The sequence below is a fragment of the Lactuca saligna genome, chromosome 2 (assembly GCF_052625555.1).
Source record: "Lactuca saligna cultivar CGN05327 chromosome 2, ASM5262555v1, whole genome shotgun sequence".
NCBI lineage: Eukaryota > Viridiplantae > Streptophyta > Magnoliopsida > Asterales > Asteraceae > Lactuca > Lactuca saligna.
In genome coordinates this window covers 179,917,572-179,933,133 of record NC_136418.1, presented here as the reverse complement: position 1 = coordinate 179,933,133, position 15,562 = coordinate 179,917,572, and the positions used below count along the sequence as shown (strand labels likewise).

General features: G+C 34.6%; 3 protein-coding genes across 5 annotated transcripts; 1 reads left to right on the top strand and 2 right to left on the bottom strand.

Moving 5' to 3' along the window:
* Nucleotides 1–437: 437 nt before the first annotated feature.
* Nucleotides 438–1,878, bottom strand: PRPL11 (plastid ribosomal protein l11). The gene is made up of 4 exons (XM_078977030.1): nt 1,578–1,878; nt 1,330–1,502; nt 1,159–1,222; nt 438–879 (listed from the first exon to the last, which is right to left on the bottom strand). The coding sequence occupies exons 1-4, from the start codon at nt 1,810–1,812 to the stop codon at nt 671–673; spliced, it is 681 nt and encodes a 226-aa protein (XP_078833156.1). The 5' UTR covers nt 1,813–1,878; the 3' UTR covers nt 438–670.
* A 1,581-nt stretch (nt 1,879–3,459) lies between these two features.
* UGP3 (UDP-glucose pyrophosphorylase 3) lies at nt 3,460–8,400 on the top strand. Of its 3 annotated transcripts, XM_078977027.1 has the most exons (17): nt 3,464–4,302; nt 4,813–4,996; nt 5,093–5,242; nt 5,332–5,493; nt 5,594–5,766; nt 5,848–5,914; nt 6,016–6,182; nt 6,256–6,414; nt 6,501–6,592; nt 6,699–6,793; nt 6,896–6,973; nt 7,058–7,153; nt 7,233–7,307; nt 7,405–7,493; nt 7,574–7,736; nt 7,830–7,890; nt 7,987–8,400. In XM_078977027.1, exons 1-17 carry the CDS (start codon nt 3,623–3,625, stop codon nt 8,109–8,111), a joined length of 2,616 nt encoding a protein of 871 aa, XP_078833153.1. In that variant the 5' UTR covers nt 3,464–3,622; the 3' UTR covers nt 8,112–8,400. The 3 variants fall into 3 exon arrangements, 2 of the variants coding, with proteins under 2 accessions (XP_078833154.1, XP_078833153.1); XR_013675982.1 differs by lacking the exons at nt 7,830–7,890; nt 7,987–8,400 and having other exon boundaries at nt 3,460–4,302; nt 7,379–7,493; nt 7,574–7,713; XM_078977028.1 differs by lacking the exons at nt 7,830–7,890; nt 7,987–8,400 and having other exon boundaries at nt 3,460–4,302; nt 7,379–7,717.
* A 13-nt stretch (nt 8,401–8,413) lies between these two features.
* LOC145028356 (U-box domain-containing protein 1-like) lies at nt 8,414–10,803 on the bottom strand. Its single transcript, XM_078977029.1, has one exon. It carries the CDS (start codon nt 10,642–10,644, stop codon nt 8,581–8,583), a length of 2,064 nt encoding a protein of 687 aa, XP_078833155.1. The 5' UTR covers nt 10,645–10,803; the 3' UTR covers nt 8,414–8,580.
* Between the last annotated feature and the right edge of the window lie 4,759 nt (nt 10,804–15,562).

Genomic DNA, 15,562 nt, shown 5'->3' with positions numbered 1-15,562 from the left:
ACCACGGTTTGATTATGGATTTTAAGGTGTGTAGTATTTATTAAATATTTTTTTAAAAAATCCTTAAAAATAAGAAAAAAAAAATGTATAATAATCCATTTTTTTCAGTTTACATGGAATCCAAAACCACAAGCAAACATACTAAAAATGATCACTAATCCATTTTTTTCATGGTTTGGACCTTTTTCCTGAAAAAATGCATACCACATGACCATTTTTGCAGTTTTGTCTAATTTATACTTCACATGTTTGACCTTTTATCAACAAATTGCAACTTTAATCAACTAGTTTTCATATGAATGAGTTAAAACTTAAAACTGATGCATCTACATCAATATGGCCTTCATGGTGGCTCGAAACTTATAACTTATGAATGTATCAATAGATCATCATCATACAACATACATGATTCGTCATAAAATCATGTGCAAAATCAGTTGAATCACGATCAAAAACTGACATGACATTTAAGCAATAAGAGGTCCATAGAACACCCACAGCCTCTAAACACACAAGTAATTTTTTGGCAATGTAATTTACTGAACAAACATCTCTATATTCCTGCCAAAATGTGAAACTAAAAGAACTAACATAGGAAATCACAATCATATTTGCATTTAAGGTAATTGTACATTACTCGAACCTGAATTAAGGTGTCAAGAAAAGATAATTAAAGGATTTGCTTGACTTTGGGTTGAAGAATTGGGGGATCAACATCAATGCCCATATTAGCAGCAGTTCCTGCTATGATTCTCATTGCTGATTCGATGGTTGTGCAGTTTAAATCTGGCAACTTTTCTGTTGCTATTCCTCTTAACTGCTCAACTGTAACTTTCCCCACTTTTTCCCTTTGTGGATCCTTAGAACCTTTATCCACTCCTGAAAAAAGATGCAGTATATACATTTAAAACCACCAAAAATGGTTGCCTGTTAATAATGAAACTGACACAAAGATAACAAAACCAAATGATCTACAGTTTTTGCATTACTAAAGAGGAAATATTTGCCATGAATCATTTGTAGAAGTAGATTATCAATTTTGATTTTGATTTTAATTGTAGATCCATACTGCATTACAGAATGTATTACAGTTTGATTCTGCAGATCCATGATTAATCATAAGGTGCCAAATCTAATGCTAATTTGAAAATATAATACCTGCAGCTTTAAGAAGCAGAACTGAAGCAGGAGGCGTCTTCAACACAAATGTAAAGCTTTTATCCTGTGAATTCAAACAATTGCACAAATAGACAATGCTTCTAATCAGAGAAAGCGAGATATTTAGATAACCCTAAAGAGGATATTCAAGTAAAGGAGATGAAAACTGACATCATAGACGGTGATTTCAACGGGGATAACGTAACCAGCTTTATCAGCCGTCCTGGCATTGTAATCCTTACAGAAAGCCATAATGTTAACTCCCTTAGAACCCAACGCCGGACCAACAGGTGGCGCCGGCGTGGCCTTCCCTGCTTCTAGCGCCAGCTTAATTACTCCAGTTACTGTACAAGCACACAAAGGCGCGCATTACATCAAATTTTGTACAGTAATATGGTGTGATGAATATAAACAAGTACCTTTCTTGGCTTTGCCACCAGGTTTAGGAGGAGCCATGGCGATGACTGTAAGAGGCCTGGGAGTTGCAGGACATAATTGCTTGTTATTACAACGGAATTGCAGCGATATGTTTGAATTGGAAGATAAGGGGATTGACGAAGGAGAAGACAGGAAGGAAGATGAGAGATTGGAGGCATGATTTTGCTTGGAAATATGTGAAGAAACTGGGTAATAAGTGGATAGAGAAGTCGCCATTTCCCTGAACTTGGAATGGAAAATGGGGAAGAAGATTGGGAAGGGGATAGATAGATTGGAAGTGTCCGGGTACCTTATCTCGCAAATGTTGGCATGGGCTAAAATCGACATTTGGCCCAAATTCCTAAATGCCATGTAAGAGCCCAAAATTTTTAGTTGGTGGCTTGGGAGTTCAAAGTTGGTACTTGAAAAAATGGCGATACCAAACCTAGGAGATGTGTTATGGAACTCTAATAATTGGGTGTCGAAACCTGTTTGGACTTACTGAACTTACCAATTTAAACATTTGTAAAAATTTTGGAGGTGACACCGTTGGCACGGGTCATAAGACCAAATTTTAAAAAATGGATCGGACTGCTTTAAACCCAATCCAATTTTTAGCTATTTCAACCTCCTTTTTAACCATTTATTTTACAAAATAAAGAGTGGTTTTATGATAGATCAGTAGAAGAAGAGGGATTAAGAACAATTGAGAGTTTGAGCAATTTTCTTCATTAATTCATAGCCTCAAATGATATCAATATATATATATATATATATATATATATATATATATATATATATATATATATATATATATATATATATATATATATATACTTAGGTTATAACCCGTGGGCACCACGGGTTAGAAATTTAAAAAAAATTTTAATTAAAATGGAACTTATTTATTGAGAATTAATAATTAAATATTTAGTAATTAAAATGTTTAAATTGTTGTGCGGCGCAGCACACGCACATCACTTTTCATCTCGCAATTATTTGTTTTTTAGAAGTCTTCTGAGTCAAAAACCTCTGTGCGTGCTCTGTTTGGCGTAGCACTTGTATTGCCTCTTCCAACCTCTTCTTCTTTTTTTATTGCTGAAATTTTGATTATATGTTGTTAAAATTTTATTTCACATTTTTTTTTGTTTATTCTTATTAAATTTATTTTTCGTTTTTTTATATTCAATAATGATAGTTTCTTGATGAAATATCATTATTTTTTTACTAAAATATCTTTATTTTTTTTGTTGAAATATCATTCTTTTTTACTGAAATATCATTAATTTTTATCGAATGTTATACATTATTAAATTTTACGTATTAAAAAACTATTTTCGGTTTAAAAAATTAGTTTATTTTAATATTTTAATATCTGCAGCCGTATGCAGATATTAAAAAAACAAACACGCTTCTTATTACAGTCTGCAGCATTTTGGTCCACCTCTTCTACTGCAGAGGGTTGTAGAGGTGGTCCGCAGACTTCATGAATTTTTGTTTCAGAATATCAAACAACACCTTAAATTTCATAACTAATAAACAGTATATTTGGAAAAAAAAAAAAAAAAAAAAAAAAAAAAAAAAAAAAAAAAAAACCTTCATACACTTTGATTTAACAAATATTGGAAAATAAGTTTAACTTTGTGAAGCCAAAAAACATATGTATAGTTGATTTTTTTTTTTTTTTTTATGATAATAAATCTTACAAATAACTCATTATTTTTGTTCTTTTTTACAAATGGTCGCGAAAAAATATGTTTTATATTTTTAAGAAGATTTAGTTTTTAAAGAAAACAAAATCAGTAAAGTTTCTGTTTATTGTTTGAATGCTTTTTGGAGTTTGTTACACCAGCGCAAAATAGAAATCTCCGCAAACAAACACACAAAAGGCACTTCCTACCGTTTTCTATTCTCTTGTGTTTTCCCATTCTCTTTGGTATATGCTCCGGGAATCTCGTCTTATCCCTCCCCCACCCTTTTGAGTTTTGCCCGTAACTAACCCTCTCTCCCAAAAACACACACAGTCACACCCCAAAACACAAAATCTATGGCGCCAGCTACAACAACTTCCTTACTCCACCACAACGGCATCTACTTCACATTCTCGGCGCGTGACTCCCACACTCTCTTCTTCAATCCGCACAAGGCTCTCCGTCCACCAAACAAACTTCCTCTCAGTTCACTATCGTCAGTACCATCGTTGCCGTTGGGCCGTCGTAGAACGCTTGTATCAACCGTACCGGTAGAGTATGTGCCTCCGGCTCCTGATTTTGAATTCAGTAAAGAACTAGCGCGCCTCCGTACTCTACGTTCCAAGATATCCGCTTGCAAGAATTTGCGAGATAAAATACGTGTGGTTGAATCTGATTCGAAGGTGAAGCGATATTTTAGGAGAGGTCATTATAAAAACGGATTTGCTAGGGTTTTAGAGTCGTTTAATTTGGATGAGTACGAGTTGTTTTTGCTCAAATGCATTATTGCCGCGGGTCAAGAGCATGTTTTAGGGTCGGGTTATGACGCGGATTCGGATGTTGATGGTGAATTTGGGTCTGCGAGAGGTTCGTTGAAGGCCGCGCTTTATACTTTGGTGGACATGATCGAAAAATGGGACGGAATTGATGATCGACAGATTAACAAGAAGAAGGTTGATAGTGAAGCATTGAGATCATTACTGAAAACTCTTCGAGATGTTGAAGAGTTCTATGATTGTATTGGTGGGATTATTGGGTTAGTGCTGCTTTTTTTCTCTCCATATTTTTCATAACAGTTATTCTGTTTCATTTTAAAGTCGATGTTTCTCCATATTTTTCAGGGATCACTGCTCATCATGTTTTGTCACCTGACTCTGATTTTTATTTTTTCTGATTGTACCATTAGTAACATAAGCCGGTGAAAAAGCTCTAGGTAGTTTAGTTTAGATAATACTTCTTTGTGCATACAAACTGAGGACATCACCACATGTATCATCATCCTAATTTAACTCAAATAAATGAGTTTGGAAGATACTTAGGAATCTGAAAGTCTGATTTTTGCAAACCGAACTTCTTTTTATGGACATCCCCAATTGTTATTAATATATTATGAGCTTGTAGAGCATATGTTCCATAATTGGTGTTACTTTAAATGCTATCTTTTTATAGACAGGACTTTGGATCAATTCTCTCTGATATACACGTTTAAATAATCTGAAGTAAACATTGATGACCATATACTGGTATATATTTGGATTTCTTGCAGATACCAGCTAATGGTTTTAGAGCTTCTTTCTGAGTCTGCACATGCAGAGAAGAATATCAATTTTCAGCACATAAATAACTCTAACTCAATAGGATGTCAACTTTTAGAAATTCATCCTCCTAATGTACTTGATCTTTCTCAAGATACAGAATATGCGGCTCAAGCTGCTTTATGGGGGGTTGAGGTAAGATGAGACTTTGTGCTATTTTTTTTTTTAATCTTTCATAGATAATACCAAGAAACAGTATCAGGAGATTTAGGCATTTTAAACTGAATTTAGGGTTTGCCGCACCTGGCAGAGATTTATCCTCTTGGAGGCTCTGCTGACAGGCTTGGACTAGTGGACTCAGTCACAGGTGAATGTCTCCCTGCAGCAATGCTTCCTTATTGTGGTAGGACCTTGTTGGAAGGCCTTATAAGAGATCTTCAGGTAGAATCTCTTTCTGTTTTTATCTTCTTTTAAATGTGGGTTATACTATTTTTAGCATTAGTAACATCTATCTGTTCAATAATTACAAGGCTAGGGAGTTCTTATATTACAAATTACATGGAGAGCAATGCATAACTCCTGTTGCAATTATGACAAGTTCAGCCAAGAACAACCATGAACATATCACATTACTGTGTGAAAGATCCAAATGGTTCGGAAGGGGTCGATCAAGTTTCCAACTTTTTGAACAGGTCCTATAAGTAGATCATTGATCGATCTCTTTTCTCATGCTTTTTTGGCTTATTTGTAAAAAAAGATGATAATTAGTTTCTTGTTAATTGTGGTTGCCAGCCACTTGTGCCAGCTGTTAGTGCTGAAGATGGCCAGTGGTTAGCAAAGGGGCAGTTCTCACCTGTTTGTAAACCTGGTGGCCATGGTGTGATATGGAAGCTTGCTTATGACAATGGTATTTTTCAATGGTTTCGTGATCATAAAAGAAAAGGTGCAACTGTTAGACAAGTCAGGTTTGTGTGATTTAGTTATCCATATGTGTTCTTGTTTCTTAAATTTTGTATCCTGTTATGTTAACACATGTACTTTTGCAGCAATGTTGTAGCTGCTACAGATGTGACCCTCTTGGCGTTGGCAGGGATTGGTCTGCATGAAGGGAAGGTGACATTTTTATCTGATCTTTACTTTACATAGTTGGTTGGTTGGTTGGTTCCTTAAAAAGCTGCTCAAATAATTTTTATTTATAACTGGTAATTTTTCAGAAGCTTGGTTTTGCATCATGCAAACGCAACTTTGGTGCTACAGAAGGCATAAATGTGCTGGTTGAGAAAGGGAAGCCTGATGGAACATGGACATATGGTGTGTCATGTATTGAGTACACTGAGTTTGACAAATTTGGAATTGCTGATGGATCCCTTTCTTCCAATAGGTACTACATATGAACCCTTGTATTAGTTATGACTCTTGTTATCTTCTCTGATTAACCATGGTGATTTGTTAAGTTTGCAGACAGAGTTCCCAGCAAATACAAATATTCTTTATCTGGATTTGAATGCTGCAGAGCTTATTGGATCAAGTAAAGATGAGTCTAGTTTACCAGGAATGGTGCTGAATGTGAAGAAAACCATCAACTTCATAGACCACTTTGGAATCCAACATGGGTATGTTTTCTGCTAACATAATATAATCATTAATCTCTTTTCACCAATAACATCATGAAGATATTAAAATTCTTTTCTGTGAGCAGTGTTCCAGGTGGGCGTTTGGAATGCACAATGCAAAATATTGCTGATAATCTTACCAATAGTTTTCCCTCTCGATGCTTTGAAGGTGTAGAAGGTATAATGCAATTTGTTTTGTGTTTCGTAGCTGTTGGATTATGATCATGAATTTTACTCCTTTTTTGCAATTCAGTAATAATGCTATTCATGTAACTTAATTGCAGAAAAGCTAGATACCTTCATAGTCTATGATCACCGAAGGAAGGTCACATCATCTGCCAAGAAGAAAAGAAAGCCTGCTGACATGTCCTTACACCAGGTCCATTTATCTGTTGTCATTTACAAAGAATATGAATGAGAATTTTGTTATTACGAGACATTGGATTCTTATAATTATATAGTTAAAACTATTTGTTTACAGACTCCAGATGGTGCACTACTTGACATAATAAGAAATGCATATGATCTTCTTTCATGCTGTGATATCAAGCTCCCTGAGGTATAATTAGCATTCACACATACAAGAAACTTATGTGGTTTCCAGAGTGTGGTGAATGTTGACCAGATAATTTTTGTTGTGCAGATTGAAAGCAATGATAAATATGCTAATTCTGGACCACCATATCTCATCCTTCTTCATCCTGCTCTAGGTCCTCTCTGGGAAGTCACTAGACAAAAGGTAAGCTTTGGTGAAAGAATTGGGGTTGGTTGCCTTTTATTATTTCTAATATTTTTTGTTTTCTTTTTCACTTTTCTAGTTTCATGGTGGTTCAATTTCTAATGGTTCTGAATTACAAATTGAGGCTTCCGAATTCTTATGGAGAAACATTGAGGTCAAACATGTTTACCTATACCCTTTTCAGACATACAACTCATAACCATTTTTTTTTTTTTTTCTCTTTAGCAAACTTGCTCTTTTTTTTATCTCAGCTTGATGGGAGTTTGATAGTCGTGGCCGAAAATGTCATGGGCTCACAGACTGACAAAAGTCATGAGTCTATACTACAATATGGCTACAGGTAGTATATGGAGTAAGTAAGTAAGAGAATATGAGAGTTTGTGGTGAAATATGATATGCTTGTTCATGTATGTGATGTAGGTGTGCACGATGCAAGTTAGAGAATGTGAAAATATGGAATAAGGGAATAGACTGGAGTTCAGATAAAAATCTATATTGGAAGCATGATGTTGAGCGGTTTGAGTCACTAAAAGTCATATTGCATGGAAATGCTGAATTTGAAGCTGTTGATGTTAACATTGAGGTTAGACTTAGAGTATTGCCCTTGCTCTTTTCTTCTCATCTCTTCATATCTTCATGATCCAATTTCCCTCCCTCTTTGTCTTCCTTGATGCAGGGAAGTCATTTGTTTCAAGTCCCAGATGGCTACAAGATGACGGTCACATCTGGAACTTCAGGTTCTCTTTTAATAATATAAGTTTGTGTGGGATCATCAATACCTTTCTTCTATATGTCCTACAACTTACACCTGTCTGTGTAAACATTTGGTTCAGGTTTATCCATAGATTTAAATCCTATTAAAAAGGAATTTATGGATACTGGAAGCTGGTTCTGGAAGTACATGCTAAATGACGGACATATTCAGTTGGAACTGGTGGAGTTAGAGGTGGGATCATGAGACTGTTTACCTTTTGAGAATCATCGTTCACAGAAGAACCTCATCCCTTTCACCTTTCACCTTTCACCTCTGTGTGTGTGGTTGGTTGAACACAAGTTAACCCCCCCCCCCTTCCCTTCAACCCAGTTATCGTTGTAATATTAGTATATATATGCTGTATGAGCCTAGTTTGACCAGTAGGGTCTCATCTTATGTATTATTCTTTTATCTTAATTGTAAATTATTTGTAAAAACTGGTAAATGTATATCACATGAAATACAGTTATTCGAAGGTCCAAGTGTTATCATATTATATCATGTACACATGTAAGATTATTTGCAGGAGATGCTTTATGTTTAACTATGAATTAGGAATGGCAAATAAAAACAAGGCGTGCATTCAAAACAAGTAAAATAACAGCTTCATTTATGTCATCTTCATGAATTTACATTTCCATTAATTCAAATCAAACAATCTCTGTATGTGTTTTTATTCAAAAGGATTCCTATACGACTGTGAGCAGCATCTGTTGAGCAATCTAAGCAAAGCATCTGCCTTTCTCTGAGCTTTCATGGATCCATCAGCAGCCAAGCTTTGAAGAGATGGTATACTCCTTGGATTCATCAGCAATCTTCTAGCAACTTCATCATCACCATCTTTACAAAGCCCCAATAACAGAGTAATGGAATTCTCCTTCCCTTTCGGAGATCCAAACCTTAAAAGATCAATCAAAATCGGAACCAAAACCTTACTCTTTCTTATTTCCTCACGTCCCTCACAACACCCCAACAGCAACGAAAGCACCGCAAGCGCGTCATCGGTGATTCCCGCCTTATCATCCGTCAACAAATCAATCAAAACAGGTATTGCCCCTGAAACAACCACATTCACTTTATTTACACTGTAAACCGCAAGATTAATCAATGCAGTTGCTGCATCTCTTTTCCCTGTTGTAGTTCCATCTTTCAACAACCCAATCAAATAAGGAATAGCTTTGGGACGACTCCCTATAACCACTTTATAATCGTCAATTAGCGATAAGCTAAATATAGCAGCTGCTGCATTTTCTCTTGCCTCCATTGTTTTACCCGAACCTAATACGTCTACTATACTGTCTATAGCTCCCGCCGCCACTATCAACACCTTATTGTTTTCAAATATCGAAAGGTTTAGAAGTGTCGTGACTGCATGCTCTTGAATTCTCGGATCGTGCGACGAAAGTAGCGTTACCAAAAAAGGAATCGCTCCCGCCTCTGAAATTAACCTCCGGTTGTCCATCCCTGTTTTCGCTAGCAATCTCAACTCATACGCCGCTTGCCTCTGGATATCAACCGAACCCATCGCTAATTTTCCCACCAAAAATTCCGCTGTCATTTTAACCGCATCCATGGCGGATTTGGTGGCGGAAATATGATCAATCGCCTTTTCAGGTAGTTTCCGCTTTACACTAGGATTTTTCTCGAAACTAGGAGTCGATGAAGTTGCGAGGTTATTTTCATCCACGGGTAAGTTGTTTTCATCACAATATTGGTGAATCAAGCTTTTGAGTGCGTAGTTTGGAATGAGTGCCATGTGGATCAGCCGCTTCCCACTTTTGGGACACGTGTGGTGCCCGGAGTTAATCCACTGTGCAATTGAGACACGGTCGTATGTGTGGCCCGATGCTACAATTACCGGGTCCCGCATTAAATCGAGGGAAATCGGGCAACGGTATTCGTCTGGAATGTTGATCACCATCGATTGAGAAAACGAATAACGTCGACTCTGTGAATTTTTATCCTCCTCTTGAGCTATTGCATGGTCTTGTTTACTGAAAACGATCGATTTCGACAATGAAACAAGCGAAATTAGATTGTTAATGTTGGAAACCACAATGAGTCCACCGGTTCCCGCTTGCTTTTCCGCCTCCGCCTCGAGTTTTGAAATCTCCTCTTCGTAATCGAACGGCGTTTTCAAGCCGATTCGTGTCATAATCACTTTGAGTTTCTCAAAATCAATGACGGCTTTACTCCTGCTTTTACTTTTAGTACTAGCCATCATCACTTGAAGAAGCTCCTCTCTTCTTTGAACCTCTTTAGAATCAATCATCAAGTCAACTCGTTTGACTTGCCTATGAAGAAGCTCCACTTGCTCTCTTGTGTCTGCGCCTATCTTCAACAAGCTGAGAGGTAAGATATCTAAAGCCCTACTCATTTCTTTTACAATCACATGAAACTGATTCGAAATGCTTTCTGCTCGAACAAGGTTCCATAAACAGCTACCTTGTTGACACGCTTGTATCAATGATTTCACCCTCCGAATAACAGAATAGAGCTCCGTCAAACACAAGATGGAAGAAGGTGGGAGTTGAGTGTTTGTTTCTTGAATCTCTTCGAACAGTGATGAAAGAAGTTTGATCCTTCTTATCGTTGTTGAGACGTTTTTGGATTGTGTGATTGGGATTTTCTCCATGGTTGTTACTTCATTTGAGATTTGGATAAGTGATTCTAACAAAGAATCGGTTGGAAGAAAGCCCTGAGAGATCATGAGAGGAGGAGGCAGAGTTACATCCATGCTGGTTTTCTTTACTTCTTGTGTGATTCATGATCAATGGTTAGAGGGTTTTTGGTTACTTGAATACATAATATCTGATTTTAAATATTTGAATTGTTTAAAATAATTTTTGTCTTTCTCTGTTTGTAGTATTCATATAGATGACACGAAGTTGAAGGCAGGAGGAAAAAACAGTAGTCTTGGGTTGCTGCCATCTGGAGACTTTGCAGGCCTTTCTACTAAATCCTATAATAATCTTATTCCCTCCCAAGTTTTATATTCATAAGAGCCATGTCAAAGCTTTGATTTTTCAAGCACCTTTCACCCCTTTTTTACTAGTTGGAAATATTAAATTGAATCCTATACTACTCTTATTCCCTCCCAAATTTAGATTCATTTTTTTAATTCATAAGAGCCATGTCAAAGCTATGATTAGCTGTTCTGATATCTTTTTTGCTTTCTTTCACGTATCTTTCACCCCCATATTAAGATATGCTTTAGGATTTGTACCCTATACATAAACTGTAGTACAAGCATACACTACAAAGAGATTGATCTTTCACTTGAGCCCTAACTATTTTTGTTAGCATGAAGACGACATTTAAACTACTTGTTATGATAAAATCTTCAACAAAAGAAGTAGAATATGGTTGATGCCTGATATGCAGTTCAGTATCACCTAATTATTAAGTTTCCATTTTTAGCAAGTGCATGGATATTATTATTATTATTCTATAACTAGTTTTATGGTAGGAAAAGAAAATAAGCTACCTGTGTTGACTTGGTGAATTGGCAGTTTCTTTTTAGATTATTAGCTGTTGAAATCAACATCACCAAATCTTTCCCGAGATGTATTTTTATTCTAGTCTAAATTCTAACCCGGTTTCGTAAAAATTGTAACATTTAGGTTTACATAAATATGGTGAATTTTCTTTAATGACAGGAAAAAAAAAAGAGATTGTGTATGCTAATACTAATAAAAGCAACAATAATTTGTGAGGATGACAATGGGTAATTAAGTAGGAGGAGGCTGCTTTGTTGAAATGTTCCCAAAAGAATTGGTTTTATTGAGACCCTATAAAACAAGTAGTGTTGAATAAACAGAGGAAAGGACAAAATAAGAGCCTGATATTGGGCTTGGTAAGACCGGTTAGTTTGAACTAATTAGTTGTACACCATTTTATTTTAATTAATTTATGTAGAATTAGAATAGGGTGAATGATGAGAGGTCGTTGTCATGTATGCATATTATATAGATGGTAAGAACAAGTCTTGTGAAATTATATTTTGGAACAAAAGATGATAAGCCTTGACCTTGTCATACACATTCATCTTCTCCATCTCTTTTTTATATTTAATTGTTTGCTTATATGCATGTGTTCTTTTGATGTTCAGCGATTGATTTGGTTCTCATTCCTTTGCGTGAGAACAATGTTATTGTGGGTATGGAGTGGCTAAGCCCTAATGGGGGTGGTGATCGATTGTGAGCAACACTTAATTCGGATTCAAACCTTAAGTTGGAAAGAGTTAGTGGTTCAGGGAGAGAGCTCAACGTGGGCCAATCTTATGTTCAACAGTGAGGGTCAGACGCTATATTTAGCAGGGTTGTTCCGGATTTGTAATCTATGTTATGGATACTCGAGATAAGAGTAAGGCGATTGTTAGTGATGCAAATTTGACCCGCAGATTCGGAGACATGACCCTAACGGGGCGGGCATTCCCCGACTTGATGGGTAACGGATCGGGGATGGAGGTTAAATTTTATACCCGAAACAGGGACGGGACGAGAACAGATATAGCATTATCCGCCCTATTTAATACCTTATTCTATATATACCCATGAAAAATAAATATAAAGGATTTTATTATGCTTCTAGATGAAACATGCGAATTTCCTCATAATGTTTACTAAGAAGTTGAAGGATAAATATGGGTTGATGGTGCTAGGACTATATATATATAGAAGATAGACTCTTCACGTTAGATTTTCTTTTCAGCGATGTGAGACAAAACATTTAAAATATTGATTGCCTCGTTTGCCTCAAAGGAATACAATATCTACATAAGAATACAATATCGACAAAAATATAAAACTGGATTATATGGTTTTATATTGGTGTTAACTAAGTGTAATACCTGAGTATTACACTGTTTGATTAAAAAAATATATTAAAATATAAATATTAAATATATTTTTTTTAAATAAAATTTTAAAATAAGTAATGAGAATCATATTAATTGCAATTTTGTATAATATTTATTACATTTGATATTTTACATATATAAGAATAAGTATTATGTGACTTTTTAATTTAAAAAATTAAAAAAAAAAAAAAAAAAACATAAATTAACATGTGAATATTATTTATTGAAAAAATATGATAAAATGATAAATATCAAAACTCATTAAAGATTAACATGTGGCAAAATTATTTTCATTTATTATAGTAGATTAGTTGGCTACGTATAAGTTATATATCCACATATTTCTTAGAAAAACGAGTAAACAGTTTTAGTTAATAAAAATGAAGAAAACAAAAAAAACAAAATCAAAATTTCAGCTAATTAGAGTCAAGAACTGTTCATGTGGCACTTGTAAATCATTATGTATATACAATTATATTTTACAAAGTTTGTCTAGAGTTGAATTGTTAGGTCATTTTGTTACTTATGTTTATACAATTAATTTATGTTAATGAGTTAAAAGCAATATTATTTACTGAAATAGGGTTTATAGTTATGGCTATGCATATAGTGAAAGGATTGGATTTAAATTGTATGCTAACTACTATCCGGTGCCCACTGAAAAACTATAAAAAAATATAGACAACATACATGTAATTTGTTTTGAGGAGTGAGTTAATTAAGAAATTAATTAATTACCTAGTAATTACATCAATATGATTGAATTAGTGTTTGTCTTTGGTTTATAAGTAATTTGATTCCATCCTACATTGCCGGTAAAACAAAAATCGTCTAGCATGTTTGCTATAATATAATGGAAATGTGCTCTCTTCTTTTTACAAAACGAGATAAAGTTAAATTATTACCGCTTTGTTTTTAACCTTTTGTTATTTTAACATTAAATATTGGATTTTGAAATAAAGAACAGAATTAAAGTATATTATTTTATTGTTGGTATAAAATTTTGAATTAAATGGGTATCTATCGGATTTCCGATACCTGTCGGAGATTTTTTCACCCGAATCCATCGGGTATTAGGCGGGTCGGGGCGGCGATGGGTGTGGTGATCGGAGTTCGGGTACGGGGACGAGGATTGTAACCCCCGCTAATATCCGCCATTGTTAGCATCCTTAGCGACTGTGAATGATGTGTCAATTGTGTAGGAGTATCCAGATGTATTTTGATGTGGCCATATTTAGTCATATAAATCATGCATTATCTTAATATTTTATGTTGAATTTGTTTTGAACAAAAGATACTTAATTTGTTGAAAATTTATTTTGCAGCAGCCAAGACATGCTCGAAAGAAAAATGAAGCAGAAGTGGTGAATGGAAGCTAGGATCTTGGACTTTCAAAAATGAAGAAGAAATTTAAGAAGAACACAACGTGTTTACATCGAACGCGATGTGGAGTATTGAAGATTCGTGATGGGATATTGTCTTGCTGGATACGCGTTTTTAATAAAGAAGACAGCGTGTTGGTCCTTAACCATGCTGTGTTTCGTTGTTTTTCAAAATCTATTTATGGATTGTTTCCCTTCTAAACTCTAACTTATGCCGGAAGTTTTTATCGACTTTTGGAGGTCAGAGACATCCCTTATGAGTTGTGGAGTGCAAAATTCGATTCTAAGCTTGTATTAATGTATTTGAAGAGTTCTAAAAGCATCACCAACCAACTCCTATTTTCTATTATTTCTTCCATTTCTTTCCACATTTCTCTTCAACTCTACCCCATTTATTCCCCTATTTTGGGGAAATGAATAGTATAACACTAAAATATGGTGTTATACTATTCATTTCCTCCAAAATGGGGATGAACTTTGAATTGTCGGTTTTGGTATCTCTTTTTTTATATATTTATGCATTTCTAGTTTATTTTATCTGCTAATAATAATTTAAATGTAATATTTAATACTTAGAATATTGTGTTATATATTAAATTATATTAATTAATTATAAATATAAAGTTTGTTCTTTGATTATCAAATTCATATAAAAATTTAAATACATATTGAAATTTTAAAACACAATAACGTAATTTTAGGTTTCGGAACTGAATTTGATTTCAGGTCTCAGGTTGTGTCGCAAGTCATGTCGAGAATTATCAGACCTAATTTTAAGAAGGTTTCAGGTCTCAGAACTGAATTTGATTTCAGTTTTATTTTGATTACCTATCTCAAGGGAAAAAAAAACATTTTTTTTTCCTTTCCTTGTTCATGTTTCTAGGTTCATTTGATTCGATTTCAAGATTGTATTTCTAGTTTTGCTTATTCATAAACTAAAATGATTATTCATGGTTTGATTGTATTCGGATAAATTGTATTTTGATTTTATATGTGTTTGATTGTATTTGTCAATGGTTTGTTGGAGAAGACAAAGTAGTCGAGCACCTATAAAGGGAAAAGAAAAAAAGGGGTGGTTTTGGTGGACCATTGATGCGGTTGTGGGACTATTAAAATTTAGTGTGTTTTGTTTGGTTGTGGTATATGTGAAGATTATTGTGTTTTTTTTAAATGATTAATAAATAAAAGAAAATTAGAAAAGAAATACGTAAGGGTATAATAGTCTTTTTAAGTTATTTAGAGACTAATGATGCAACAAAATCATATTATAAAGACGGTCCGAATTAAAATAAAAAAAAATAATAAGTTAAGGAAACCACAAGGATTATCCATGTAATTTAAATAAAGAGACTAACTTCTCCTTGAGGAGAAGGGCCTGTTAGAGTGTGTTTGAAATTCCTCTTTCAACTTAT